Source organism: Rhineura floridana, chromosome 10, assembly GCF_030035675.1.
Source record: "Rhineura floridana isolate rRhiFlo1 chromosome 10, rRhiFlo1.hap2, whole genome shotgun sequence".
In the NCBI taxonomy this organism is placed as follows: Eukaryota; Metazoa; Chordata; class Lepidosauria; order Squamata; family Rhineuridae; genus Rhineura; species Rhineura floridana.
Genome location: NC_084489.1, coordinates 26,099,108 through 26,113,830, shown reverse-complemented (window position 1 = coordinate 26,113,830; position 14,723 = coordinate 26,099,108). Strand labels below are relative to the sequence as shown.

Sequence of the window (14,723 nt, the reverse complement as noted above, 5' to 3'; positions counted from 1 at the left end):
ACTCTCCTCAATCTCCAACCAAGAAGATGCAACTATATTTCAACACGGAGGGTCTAAAACGAAGGGCTTATCCAAATGGAGCGGGATAATCCACGGTTTCCATGTTCGGTTTGTCATCTGATAGTCCTCACTTTTCCTTTTAGTTCACTCTTTCCCAATTAAAAAAAACGCTTTTTTGCACCCGCACACACAGCGGTAAGACCCCTACATTCTTTTAGCTTTTTCCAAGCTCCGCCTCTAAAACCTGCCCCTATCAACCAATTGGTCAGCAAAATAATTACTTATGCTCCTTTCCCCCTTTGTAACGTAGCACAATATGGCTGTAAAGGAGTTCTTGCCTCGGAAGGAAAGGCTGCTGGTCGGTTTCACGCCTGCCTTGTTTGTATTTGCAATATTATGCTTAAATGAATGTATGCTTTTCTGCCTTTATTGATATTTAAGGAGATACACATGCTGGCAATTGCAATTATTTTTCCAAAAAAGCAAGAAACGTGTCACCCCCCCCTCCTTCTCCCTTTCCTTCCCACAGAGAATGAAATTGACAAAGCTTTCCGAGCAGGCTTGAAACCGACCAGAAGCCCTTTTCTAAGTTTGTATTTGATATTACACTTAAACCAATGTATGCTTTTCTGATTTGAAGCAAAACCCCCAGCAAGTACAATGAAATTGACAAAACTTTCCAGAGGCAGACTGAAACCGACCACCACCACCCCCTTTCTCGCTTGCTGTGCATTGCAGATCTCACCCAGAGCGGCCGCCCAGTTTGCAGGCTGGCAAAAAATAAAATGCATCTGCGCAGTAGTTGCAGACCCCCCCCCCAACACCCCACCATTGCAATGATTGGTTCAATTTTCCCGGGCTTATTCTCGCACATGCGCAAAAGTGCAGATACGTGACTGGCTTGAATGAGGAGAAGGGGCAAGGGGAAACGCCCAAGATCCGCCCATCAGCTGTAAACTCCATGGTATTGCATCCTACCTCCTGAAGGCACAGCGGATGATTCCCGATTTTAAACAGCAAATCGCATTTTTGCCGGTATTGCAAGGAGCGGATTTAACCTGCGAAAATGCGTAACAGCGCAAGACGTCATTTGGATGACCAAAAAATAATGAACACACATAGCGGGCATGTCACACATTATGCAGTTGTCTGGATGAGCTCTTAGAGAAGAAAATAGTAAATGTTTCTTCATGAATACAAAGGCCTCACCTATCAGTGACATAATTCTGGCAAACACAACACAGTAAAATTCTAGGCAGATCTGTAACATTCTGATTGGTTAGCAACCCTACATTCAGGTATGAGTCATTGAATGAGGACTTATCAAGTGATGAAACATATAGCTGTAAACTGGCTGTCAGATATGGACTAGTACTTCCTGCTTAGTCTTTTTTTTGCGGGGGGGAGAGGGACAAACAGATTCAGAGTTCAACACTGTTGCATATAAGGTTACCACATCTCTTGCAAGAAATAAAAAGAGCCCCTGGTGGTTGCTATAAAAATATTCCAGGCTGGTTAAAAACAACATGTGTGAAAATTCTAGATGGACCTCCATAAATGCTGCATCTGCTTCCACAGGGCAACATAGGGTTGCAAGAAGTCTGTAAGATAACAGTGCTCACAGCTGTAGCACAGGATTCCTGCATCATGAGGGGAACAATGCATTCATTTGAAGTAGTCAGATGAAAGGCTCAGACACAGGCAGCGCTTTTTTACAAGTGCTACCATAACCAGTTTCTCAGCACTTAAAATACATAACATCACAGTTTCCTGTTAAAGAGGCACACAACTTTGGCTTTTCCTTTAGAAAATTACAAAAAATATGTCCCTTCCTCGGTGTCCCCTTAACAAAACATCTTTGGTTCATGCCCTGGTCACAGTTTGCCTCAGTTATTGCAATGATCTCCTCTCTGGCCTTCCGCTGTCTTACCTTGACCTCTCAACTATATCCAGCACTCTGCTTCTAATATTATTCACCCTTCTCATCACTCTGATCACATGACACCCCTCCACAAATGCATACACTAGCTTCCTGTCTACCTGGGTCCTGCACAAGCTTCTTCTGCTTACCTCCTAAACCCATCTTAGCCTTACCCCCCCCATCTCGCTGCTCTTATATTACAACACATACCTACTTGACTTTCATCCAGGTCCACTACCCATCAGCCTTCTGCTGCATTTCTAGTCCCTCAAATGAGACTACCCTTTCTCCCCCATTGCCCCTTATGCCCAAAACTGCCTTTCAGAACCCCCGTGAGGTTACCTCTTACTTCTTCCAAGGAGCAAGGGTGGGAAGGGATTTGGCCTAGGAAGAGTTCAAAGGGATGGATAGAGAGACCTGTAAGGCTGCTTTTGACCCCTGGGCCAGAACCTCTCATCCCTGTTTTAGATTGTCAGCCCCTTGTGAGGGAACGATTTCTCTTTTCATTCTTTGTAAAGTGCCATGTCTACGGATGGTGCTATATAACTAAAACAACAACAAGGTTTGGGACTATAATGATTCCCAGATTAGCAAGCATTTTATAGTAGCAACCAGGAAAAGAGCCTCATCTGATGTGTTGTCCTGCTTATGGAAATTCTCCCCAGGGAGGCTTGCCTGGTGCTGACACTGCTGACTTTTTGTTGCCAAGTGAAGATCTTTTATTTGTCTAGGCTCTGGAAGTGCATGAGTTTTTATTTGATGGTACTAATACCAACTGGAGGTTGTCCATTATCAAAGGTGCTATGGACTTTGAAGAAGCACGAGTACAGGGTGAAAGGAACAAATGAGCTAAGTGGAAGACACGTCAAGCAAATCCTCATCGTGACCATCTTCCATCTGGAAACCTATGTCCTCACTGTGGGAGGCTGTGTGGATCCAGAATTGGCCTCCACAGTCACTTACGGACCCACAGTTAAAGACCTTACCCTGGAAGACAATCTTACTCGGCCACGAGTGATCTCCAATGAAAATGAATGACTAATGCTGTTCCTTTTAAGTATTTCTATATTTCTATATTTTGTATATTTTATTCTTTAGAACCATTTAAAAAGTGTAAGCTACTCTACAGGTGTTTGGATGAATAAAGCACAATAAAAGTCATTATAATAAATAAATAAAATATAAATAATCAACAGCAGATATTTCATGGCATATATCAGGGTGACAAGGTTCTTGCATTGCAAGAAAGGGTGCAAATGGTGGGCTACAGTATATATTTATCAATGAGGATCAGTGAGCACCCAGAGGCTGCAAAGATGATCCTTTGAAGAGTGTGGCCACATCAAGGACAGAACAGGACTTGGGCTACAGGTTGTCAACATGTCCAGCTTATATGGAAAGAGTCTCGGTTTATTTGCTTTTATCCAGCTCATCCAACTTCTTGACAACCAACCATCTAGATTCCACATACTTCCAATTAAGGGTCTGCCTCAAAGAGCTTTCTGTTTGCCTTCTTAGCTCAGTAAGGCTGCACTATCAGAATCTCACAAAAGCTTTGTAGGCGCTACCGTCAATTCCTATAGTAAACCAGCTTTACAAAAGAACAGCTTGACAGACGCAAGGCACAGCAACTGGAAACTACAAGACCCAGTATGCAATGCTGCTGATCCCAAAGCTTCATAGGCTAGAATTTCCTCCACGGAAGCACTGCAGCCCCTCTGCAAAAGCACCTCGCTTGAGAAGCAAACGCTGTCATTCCCCTCACATGACGTAAAGAAAAGCAAACCTCCCCTCCTTAGTCTGTGAATGGTGGAGGTCTTCGCCAATCACATCCTTCCACTTAGCACAGCCCTTCTGTCATTGGTGAAGAACCATAAAGCCACCACCTTCGTTGATCCGCGCCCTATGACTTTGGGTCCTGATTGGCTACCGGTCTGCTCTTTTGAAGTACCTGTCGCTCTCTGACAGGTTAGCAGGGAGTTCCCTACGGAAGGACGGACGGAGGAGAAGAGGGGGTGCGAGAAAAAGCCTCACTGTTGACTCCACCCACCGAGTGTGACTATCATCGGCGGCTCGGGCAGCCAGCCGGCCTTAATTAACCATGCCCCGCCCAACGATCCTCCACAGCGCCGCGAGTTAATTCTTCCCCCCCCTTCCCAGTCAGCTGCTGTTAACACCGTCCCGAGCCAGTTCTGGCTCACACGGAAGCTAGCTTTCTCTCTCTCGCTCGCTGGCTCCACCCACTCTCGATCTATTGCCCCGATTGCTCTCATAGCCACTCCTCCTCCCGGCACATCGCGCGCGAGCTGCTCCGGTCTCGCGCCCGTTCTCTGCCTCGCGCCGCACTGGGATGTTGGCGGCGGCGTCGGGCGGCAGTTCCTGGGTCACAGAGAAGGAAGGGGAGGAGGAAGCGCGAGGCAAGAGCCGCCTCCGCTGCCGCCAGTGAAAGGGGCGCGGGAAGAAGACCCAGCTACTTCAGTTTCCCTCCCTCTCTCCTCCCTCGCGAAACGCGCTGAGGGAACGGGGTGGACTCTGCTCCTCCTTCGCCGCGCGTTAGGCGGAGAGACAGCGAGGAGCCCGGGGAGCAACATGGCGGAACACTCAGCCCCCGACCACAAGCACAAGTCCGGTACCGCTGCCTCGGCGTCTTCGTCTTCTAACTCCGCCGCTGGTTCCCAAGCACTGGCTAACAGCAGAGGCTCCTCGTCGGCGACCGGTGCCGGACCCCCGGCGGGCGGGGGCGGCCTGTCGGGGGGCCTGTCACAGCCGGCGGGCTGGCAGTCGCTGCTCTCCTTCACTATCCTCTTCCTGGCCTGGCTGGCCGGTTTCAGCTCCAGGCTCTTTGCCGTCATCCGCTTCGAGAGCATCATACACGAGTTCGATCCCTGGTAAGAGTTGGAGGGGGTGGTACAGCCGGGAATCCCTGCACACACACACACCCCGCCGCTTCCCTATAGTCTGAAGCAGGACCCCAGTGCTGGCCCATTAGGAGGAGGGAGCTGAGTCGGCGGGCATTACACGGGGGCGGCGAGAGGAGCGGGGTATGGATGGGGAGTCGTCCGTGGGGCCCTTCGGAAGATGGGAGACCAGAGCCGAAAAGAGGCTTGTGGCGCAAAGTAGGGAAAAAGGAGAATCTGAGCACGGGAATGGCCGAGATTCGGGGGAGACGGCGGTGAGATGTGAGGAAACAAGTGTTCGGTGGGGGTGGATTGGTGGAGGAGACGATCAGGAGTTGCCTTTGTGGGTTAAAGGTGGCGTTCCGTGGAGGACTGTTTTTTACTCAAAAGGTCCTCTCTTACCTCTTTGCCAATGATGCACGAACTCTGCTTTTCTTCCGTGCGTACAAAATTCTTAACGACTGGAATGGCTTGTTATCCTGGGCTGAGACTCATTCAGCAAAACTTGTGCAGCACTCGCTATCATCGCCACTGCTGCATAGGCGACGGACGCGCGTTTGTATAGGAAGGGAGAGAGAAAGAGAGAGCATGGCAGAGGAATAGAGCAAGGGAGCGTCCGCATAAAAACATTGGTCATTGGGGAAGAGGGCTGTTGACGGGACGCTAGTCGGTGAGGGACAGGCAGGGCGTGCGGTGTACAGGTGGGTCGCGCTGTCGCTAGGTCTAGTAGTTATGGAGTCGATGCGGTCATCTAGTAGCTGTGGAGTCGATGTGTGAATATCGGCGGCCCTACCTTTGCAGTCGTATGTAGAGTGGAGAAATCAGTGCAATTCCAGTAGATGCTAGCATTTGCTCCTATTATATATTTCCGCTTCCCCGGGGAGCATATTGTAAACTGTGTTATGGAAAACCTCGGTTGAATGTCTGCAAAATTCATGTTGGGGCAGGAGAGTTAATTGGAAAGTTGCAAAGAGAGCAGGAAGGAGTCTCTGGTAATAGCACTGTAATACGTTAAATATGAAAGTTAGTGGGGTATTGGTGAAATGTGGCTGATGAGTTTTGATACATAATTTTTTCTTACCTGTACAGTGGCCTTTTTCTTTATGATGGTCTCTCATGGGACTTTGTTTTGCTTTCATGTAAAAAAGTTGAGAGGCCTGAGCCTCTCATGGAACATCATATCATATGGCTGTAGTTTCAAACAGATCTTGGCCTACTTGCACTGAGGCAAGTGCAGTCCTGGTGTTCATTTCTGCTTGCTCACAAATATTTTCAGTGCTTGGTGTCCCATGCTGCATTGTTCGGCTTTAAATAGATACTTTCTGATGGAACAGTTCATTTTTGAATATATTTACAGGTCAATCTTTATAAGGTTATTTTTCACTGAGTGCTTCCTGAGAGTCCACACAGTTGCATGGACCATACATTAGTGGATTGCATCACCATTTCTAATCTCATGGGTCTTCCAGCCTGCCATGTGGACTACCATATTGGTCATGAGAGTGGATGCGTTGAACTGATGTGTTAGAGATGCCACATATTAAACTGTGGAGACATCCTGAGAGCCACTTCACATGTTACATCATAGTAGTGATTACTACTAGTAGTGTGGTACAGTGGAATGGGATTGACTTAAACAAGATCTGGATTCATATCCCTCATTGGTGATATTAACTCAGGCTTTTTATGTTCTTGTAGTTACTGTCACTGAGTCTAAGCTACTTTACAGTGTGTTGTGAAGATAAAATAGAATACAGCCTTATATCCCACTCTGAACTTCTTTTGGGTGAGATACCAGTGTAATAAATTATTACATTTTATTAGGCATACTTTACAGATCTGTGTTGTGTGCATAATAAACAGTTAAAAGGTTTTTAGTTTACCATGTCACAGATCTCTGTACACATTTCAGTTGATCTCATACCAGATGGAGTCCTTCATGTTTCTTGGGGAAGGGCTGCAGCTCAGTAATAAAGCACATGTTTTGTATGTAGAGGGCCCCGTGTTCTATGGGTTGTATTCAGGTTAGCCGTACTTGGAGTGGACCCTTTGAAATTAATGAACTTTTTAGTCATCCCTGTTAACTTCAGAGGTCTGCTCTGAGTGAGACTAGCATTGAATACCACCCAGCATCTGAAAATGTAATCTCAGGTTCGAAGGATTTCCGGTTCAAGCTACATGCAATGTCAGGAGAGGCTTTGAGACCTCCTTTTTTCAAAAGGTAAAAGTAACCACAGTGTAAAAAGTGACTTGGGGCCATGGCACTTGATGAGGGGTCTTTCCCTGTACCCCATGGTGGGATACGAATAGCTGCATGTCTCCTCTCGGAACAAATAACAGCTTGCAGCTTGGGTGGAATTCCGATTGGGAAAATGGCACAGGCTTTGTTACTTCCCTAAGGTTATGTTGATAACACACATTTTCTGCTGTAGCAGAGCTCTGAGCTCTGAGGAGGGCCCATTCACATCAGGCAAAATGGCATGACAGATGTGGTTTCCTCCCCCCTTTTTTGTTCTTATGTGCCTTCAAGTCGATTATGACTTATGGTGACCCTATGAAACAGTGACCTCCAAGAGCATCTGTTATAAACCACCCTGTTCAGATCTTGTAAGTTCAGGTCTGTAGCTTCCTTTATAGAATCAATCCATCTCTTGTTTGTTCTTCCTCTTTTTCTACTCCCTTCTGTTTTTCCCAGCATTATTGTCTTTTCTAGTGAATCATGTCTTCTCCCTCCTTACTTTTAGCAAAAAAAAAAGCAAGAGCCAATCATTAATTTCTAGCTTGACACTTGCATATCTCTTCAGCCTACTTTGCACCTTAGAGAGTTGCTCACAGTCAGAGTAAACAATATTGGACTAGATTGACTAATAGTTTGATTCTGTATGAGGCCTTGTTATATGTTTTCTTAAATGTTTGGAGTAGCTCTGTGTGTCCACACTGAAGCAGCTGCATAATCATTGCTGTTTTAATGGTTAAATGCTGCAAGTTTGTGACATGCACCTATCAAAATAAAACTTGCGACATGGCCTTGAGTGCTTAATATTATAGCCAGGAAAGATGGCAAAATGCAGATTGAAAGTAGTAATCTAATAGAAATAGTCTGAAAGATAAGGGTAAAAATGGTGGTGCCAATTTACTTTCAAACACTTTAGTGTCATTTTGTTATTCCAGCCTGTTGTGCTTCCTCCACCACCCCTCCCCCCAAAAAGCATTGTATTGGGTAGAGTTAATTGCAGAGGGGTGGACATGGGCTAGTTATAAATATAATAAAAATTATTTGAAAGACAATACAATAGTTATTTTGAAGTGATGGGGGAAATTATTCATGTGCATTTGAAATGCAGTGCCTTGCAAAAGTAATCAGACCCCTGACCAGTGCTCGCATATTACTGAATTACAAATAGTACATTGTAATTTCATTCTGTATGATGTTTTATTTTGAAACACTGAAATTCAAAATCAATTATTGTAAGGTGACATTGGTTTTATGTTGGGAAATGTTTCTAGGAAACATAAAAAACTGAAACATGTTGCTTGCATAGTCCTGTGCTGTGGACGCTCCCAGTTTACACAAATGAAAGAAATTCCCCTATCAAGGACACAATTATCCACTGTGAACCATGAAAGTTGCTGTCACATTGTCAGGTTAAAACCCCCACTTTGAAGGATCATTGGTCAGGCTGTGGATCTGAAGGACAATGAATACCGAAGAGCATTCTCTAGAAGTGAGAGATAATGTAATACAAATGCATAGATTAGGACAAGAGTACAAAATAATATCCGAGTGTTTGGATATCCCAGTGAGCACAGTTGGATCAATAATCAGGAAGTGGAAGCTGCATCACACCACCCAGGCACTGCCATGAAATGGCTATCCCTCAAAACTCAATGCTCAAACAAGGAGGAGACTTGTGAGAAAAGCCACAGAGAGGCCAACCATCACTTTGAAAGAGCTATAGAATTCAGTGGCTGGGAGTGGAGTAATGGTGCACCAGTCAGCCACATCAAGAGCTCTGCATAACACTGGCCTGTATGGGAGGGTGTCAAGAAAGAAGTTGTTACTCAAAAAGTACCATCTGAAAGCACGTCTGGAGTTTGCCAGAAAGCATGAGAATGCCCTAGCTGCAATATGGGAAAAGGTTTTGTGGTCAGATGAGACCAAGACAGAGCTTCTTGGCCAAAACTCAAAGCGCTATGTGTGGCACAAACCTAACACTGCCCATGCCTCAAGACACACCATCCCTTCAGTGAAGTATAGTGATGGCAGCATCGTGCTGCGGGGATGCTTCTCTTCAGTAGGGACTGGGCATCTTGTTAAATTCGAAAGAAATATGGATGGAGCAAAATACAGGGAAATACTGAAAAAGAACCTGCTTCAGTCCACTAAACAATTGAAGTTTGGGAGGAAATTAACTTCAGCAGGACAATTATCCCAAGCACAAGGCCAAAGCAACATTGGAGTGGCTCAAGAACAAAAGATGAATGTCCTATAGTGGCCCAGTCAAAGTCCTGATCTCAATCCCATTGAGGATCTGTGGCGCTCTTTGAAAATTGCGGTCCACAAGCCACGTCCAACCAATCTGAACGACCTGGAGTGAATCTGCCAAGAATGGGCAAAAATCCCTCCAACACTGTGTGCAAAGCTGGTACATACCTACCCCAAAAGACTTAATGCTATTATTGCAGCAAAAGGTGGCTCTGCCAAATATTAATGTGTGGTGGTTGAATACTTATGCAAGCAACATGTTTCAGTTTTGTATGTTTCTTACTAATATTTCCCAACGTAAAACCAATGTCACCTTATAATTTATTTTGAGTTTCAGTGTTTCAAAATATCATACAGAACAAAATTACAATGCACCATTTGTAATTCAGTAACATGAGAGCATAGGTCAGGGATCTGTTTACTTTTGCAAGGCACTGTACATGTTTGCCATCTCTGCCTGTGTTCAGTAGATGACACAAAGAGGCATTTTATTCAAAATACTTTGATTTATTTGAAGATAGCTTAATTTCAGCACAAATTAAACTGTTTGGGGGTATGGAGATTAAGATTAAGTACAGATATGATAAATATAACTTTTACTAATGGGCACATTGTCATACAATACATTGTTTTTTTTAAAAATAAGAAACATAAATTGGAGGGTTAAGCTTGTTGAATGCCAATATTAGGTGAATAAAAATAAATATTTACTGTCACTAAAAATGAAAGCCAGGAAAGTAATTGTTGAAGTCAGTTTCCAAGGTTTTGTTATATGCCAGTTGTGACTAAAATTGCAATCCAGTGGACAGCTGGAAGTAAGCCCCACTGAACAAAGTTCTGGGCTCCTGCTGAGAGGAAGGGAGGGATATAAATCAAATAATGAATAAATAAGTGGGACCTATTTCTGAGTAAACATTACATAGGATTGCACTGATAGAAACAAGACTTAGGATGAGGCTATACAAAAAAGAATAAACTCAATGGCTTCCATTAAGGCACATGTGTCCCAGATCCCTTACTGTGTCCTAACTGAGAGGGAGTGAATCTATTCCTTGTTCAAAGGAATGGTTATATGATTATGCTAAACCAGCAAGTAGATTTAGCATGTGCACCTATTCCACAGTGCTTTGCTAAGAAACTGAAATAAAAACATATTTGGAGGACCACTTGCATATTTGTGACTGTCTCTATACCACCTGCTGGCTGCTATTGACAGAGAATAGGAGGATAAAGGAAAAATTAATACAGCTGACTAGAAAGAAAAGGTGGTGCTGCAATTCTTATAGGCATTTTCACCCTAAGCAGAAACACACACACCCCAAATGTCCATCCCTTTGAAGATGATGTGAAAACTTTCCAAAGGGTGTAGAGGACAGAGAAGAGGGAATGTTCTCTAAACTAATCCATTTGTGCATATTTAGCTGTGGCAGAACAAGGATATACATCACCACTCTTCTGTTACAGCTACTCACACATAACTATGCATGACTGAAGCTGTATCAGAGCAAAAGTCTTGCTGTGCAGCTCTGTCAGCAATATAGGAAGAGTTGGCCCAGTTGGCTCAACAACAAAAATGCATTCCCTTTCCCCATCCTCAGGTAGACCTCAGTGATAGTAATACATAACCAAATCTATGTAATCATAGCCATAATATCATCCTGTTCCCTATATAATTGGGTGAGGTCCTGCAATGAGAGACAAGTTGTAGAACAGGCAGGAACAGAAGCATTCTAAGGCTGAAACGTGCATAAAAAAACAATGAAGGTATTTTAGGACCTTTTCACATATCTCAACAGGCCATTTTTTGCCTGTTGAATGTTCAAACGTAAACATGGTTGCAGAGCTTTAGAAAACTACACATGTAAACGAAGCAAAGATGAGGGATACCTGATACTGTGTGGAGAAAATGCAGTGTGCTAATAAACTTCTAAAACTGGTCACATTACCAGTTGTATTACTCTGTGAAACTTGTACTAGCTGCCAAGTACTTTCTGGGCTCAATTCAGGGTGCTAGTATTAACTTTAAAGCATCTCACTTGGGACCTGGATGACTCAAGGACCACTTTTTCTGCATGCTCCTCCCTGTATGCTCTGACTGTCGTCTAAGGCCCTGCTTCAGATCTCACAAATAGGGCTTTTTTCTGATGCCTGCCCTATGGAATGCCTTCCCAAATGTGGTTCATTATGCCCCATCATTATGTTATTTCAAGTGTCTGATAAAGTTATGGATTTTTAATAAAACTATTGGTGGTATACAAACATGGTTCTCCCCATCCCAATTTTATCCTTATAACAACTCTTGAGGCAGCTTAGACTGAGATAGTGACTGGTCCAAGGTCACCCACTGAGTTTAATGGCAGAGCGGAGATTTGAACCCTCATCTCCCAGGTCCCAGTCTGACACTCTAACCACTACACTACACTGGTTCTCATCTATAACTTTTACACTGCCTTATGTTGTGTTTCTTTTAATGACGTATGGATTTGTTAATTTGTGTTACTGTGTTGCATTTTATTTGGAAATATGTTTGTTTTATATTGTATTTAATCTGTTAGCTTCCTTGAATTTATTTGGAGAATAAAGTAGGTTTTAAAAATAAAGAATACTATAAAAGCACAACACCTTTTGTATAATTCTTAGCCCAACAAGCAAACATGTGGACTCCCGGAGAGAAGAGCACGCCTGCTTTTCTTGCCCTCCTGTCCTGCTACTGTGAACTAAGTCATAGATTGGCTTAATGTTAAATCTGAACCAGTGCTCATGGTTTATCTCACTCCAGACAAACCACGAACTGTAAGCATTGTCCAGTGGTTGTCAGTTCGTGGTTTGTCTAGAAAACATAAAGCCTATGTTCTGATGTAAAGCTAACCCAATCTGTGACTTAGCTTATAGCAGAGTGGTGGTAGCAGGACTGCAAGAGGAGCAAATCAGCTGTGATCTTCTCTTCAGGAATCTGTACATTTGCTCATTTACACTAAGCCATGGTTTGGCTTAGCATTAAGTGCAAACTGGGCCATTGTAAAGTCCAATTCCAATCATAATCACAGGAAGCTGAATATAAAATTACTCTTGTTGATTACAGAACAATCAGTTTAGGAATGCAGCTTCATTGCTCTATTTAGAACTAGTTGCTGGGATCATGCAATTAGAACCATGCAGTTATTTCATGAACCAGACATTGCAGAAGCTGAGGCTTCTTTCAAAAGCATTTCTGACATGGCATGGGGGATATTCAAAGAAAAAAATCTAAAATTCCTCTGAGCTCTTAGTTATTACATGTAAGATTATAAATAAATTGTTTCAAATGTTATAGTAGCTCATTATGAAGAGTTCCTTACTGCTGGAGTCTTGGAGGTACAAAACTATACAAACTCAGGTCCTTCACCAGTTACAATATAGTCACTGCTATTCTACCATTTTCAGACTGAACTCTGAAAGAGATCTGAATTTTTGTTGTTATAGAGAAGATACAGTTCCCCAAACATAATGTTAATCTAAATATGCTTTTGATATATTGTGATACTTGTTGGATTTTTCTTTGAACTCTGTGGCTCCATGTGGGTTGAATGAACTATTAGAAACAAGTTGTTATATATCATCATTATGATCTGACTCTTATGTCTTGGACAGAATACAGCTTTTTACTATTTATAAAGTTACATAAATTAGAAAAACATATTCCTTGCCCCTAGCTTTCCAGTCTAAATCTTTGATCTATTTCTGGTTCAATTGAAGAGGTTCTATTTATTACATAATTATTGTAAACTTCAAAAATGGTCCAAGTGACTTCTTCAGCTTCTCCATTATTTGTAGTATAGGTTTACTGAAACGGAGCTTACATTACATAGTTTCTAGCAAGGGCTTTCCAGTATGTGTTTCTATAGATATTTTGGTTGCCTTATCTGTCTTATTATTTACATGTTTGGGATATTTATCAGTAGCAGTCCTCTAACCTGCTCAGTCAGTGGACCAGTTCACCTACTGAAAAAAGGTGCTAAAGGTGTTTGGAATTTTTATTTTACATCAGTGGGTGAGTTACTTATAATAAGTCACAAGAATTAGGTGTTGTCTCAGCAAACCAGCAAATTCATTTCAGTATGGTATACTACCGTATGTTTCTTCTGTGTTAGAGCAGATGCAACTCATTGAGCATATAAGCTCATGCTAATTGTTTATTTAAACTTACCTTTTCGTAAGTCCTTTAAGATGATTTTTTAATTACCAGTATAGATTTTTCCTCATCATGAGTCTTACGGAAGCTGTGATCGTGTCTGTCTGTCTGTTTGTTTTGTGCATGTAAACAGTTACTTCATCCCCCATCCCAACATGGAGGCACCCAAAACAGTCTGCATAAAAAACAAGTGGCCAACGAAACAGTATTAGTTTTAAAATCAATCAATAAAGCATTAATAAAACTAAGAAAGAGGCAGGATTCAACAAAAAGAAAAATCTGTGCAGCAGCTAAATTAAATGCCTGCTGGAAAAGAAGAGTGTTCAAGAGGAGATTTAACACCAGCAGAGTGTGAGGCAACCTGACTTCTCAAGGCAGAAAGTTCTGCATATTAGGTGCCATAACAGAAAGTCCTATTGTACATCACCAACCATAACTCGAAAAGCAACATGATGTACAGAATGGCTTCATCAAGTGACCTATGAGTGTGGTCATTTTTATGTGGTGAGAGCCATTCCTTTAGGTATTGTGGTCCTAAGTTGTTCAGGGATTTAAAGATGATAACAGCATGTTGAATTGCACCTGAAAGCGGAGCAACAAACTGTGCAGCTGGTATTGCAAGGGAACAGTTCTTAAACTTGGTGCTAGTCAGAACTCCTGCAACAGTATTCTATGCCAGTAGATGAATGTCCTGGTTTTCCTACAACATCTCAGTATTTATGCAGACCTTCTCACTATATCATCATGTTCTCACCAATAAATAGAAGCAATCTAACTTTTAAAAATCACTTTGGAATGTTAGACATTGGAAGCAATAAGAGAAACTGTCACACAAAACCTTTAATTGTGGATGGGATTTCCCAACTAATTGATCCGTAGCTTCTGTACATTTATGGATAAGGATTTTAAGATAGGCATTATAGTCGCTTCCTGTTGCACAGAGCAACCATTCACTTATATAGTGATATTGCTGTGTCCAAAGCAGACTCAGTGAAATTACATTCATGACTACCTTGATTTTTCTTATCCTTATAGATGTATTCAGCTTTATGATCATATATATGAATGGAATTTGATTGTAGCTTGTGATCAGTTCTATATGCTTATTAGCACCTCATGTTATACTCTCTCCTCCCTTCCCCAATTACTGGCTGTACCTCTTTTTGTTTTTCCTTCACTGACTGCTACTGTTAGAATTTTGAGCTAGATGGGCTATCAGTCTCACTCAGCCTAATCATTGTTATGCCT

The 14,723-nt window shown here is 42.7% G+C and overlaps 1 protein-coding gene across 1 annotated transcript in view; it reads left to right on the top strand.

Moving 5' to 3' along the window:
• Positions 1–3,919: 3,919 nt before the first annotated feature.
• Positions 3,920–14,723, top strand: part of STT3B (STT3 oligosaccharyltransferase complex catalytic subunit B) — a 62,606-nt gene continuing 51,802 nt past the window's right edge. Inside the window, exon 1 of the mRNA XM_061586186.1 lies at positions 3,920–4,809. Coding sequence (XP_061442170.1) covers positions 4,511–4,809 — 299 coding nt within the window. The 5' untranslated portion in view covers positions 3,920–4,510. The remainder of the gene's footprint in view (positions 4,810–14,723) is intronic.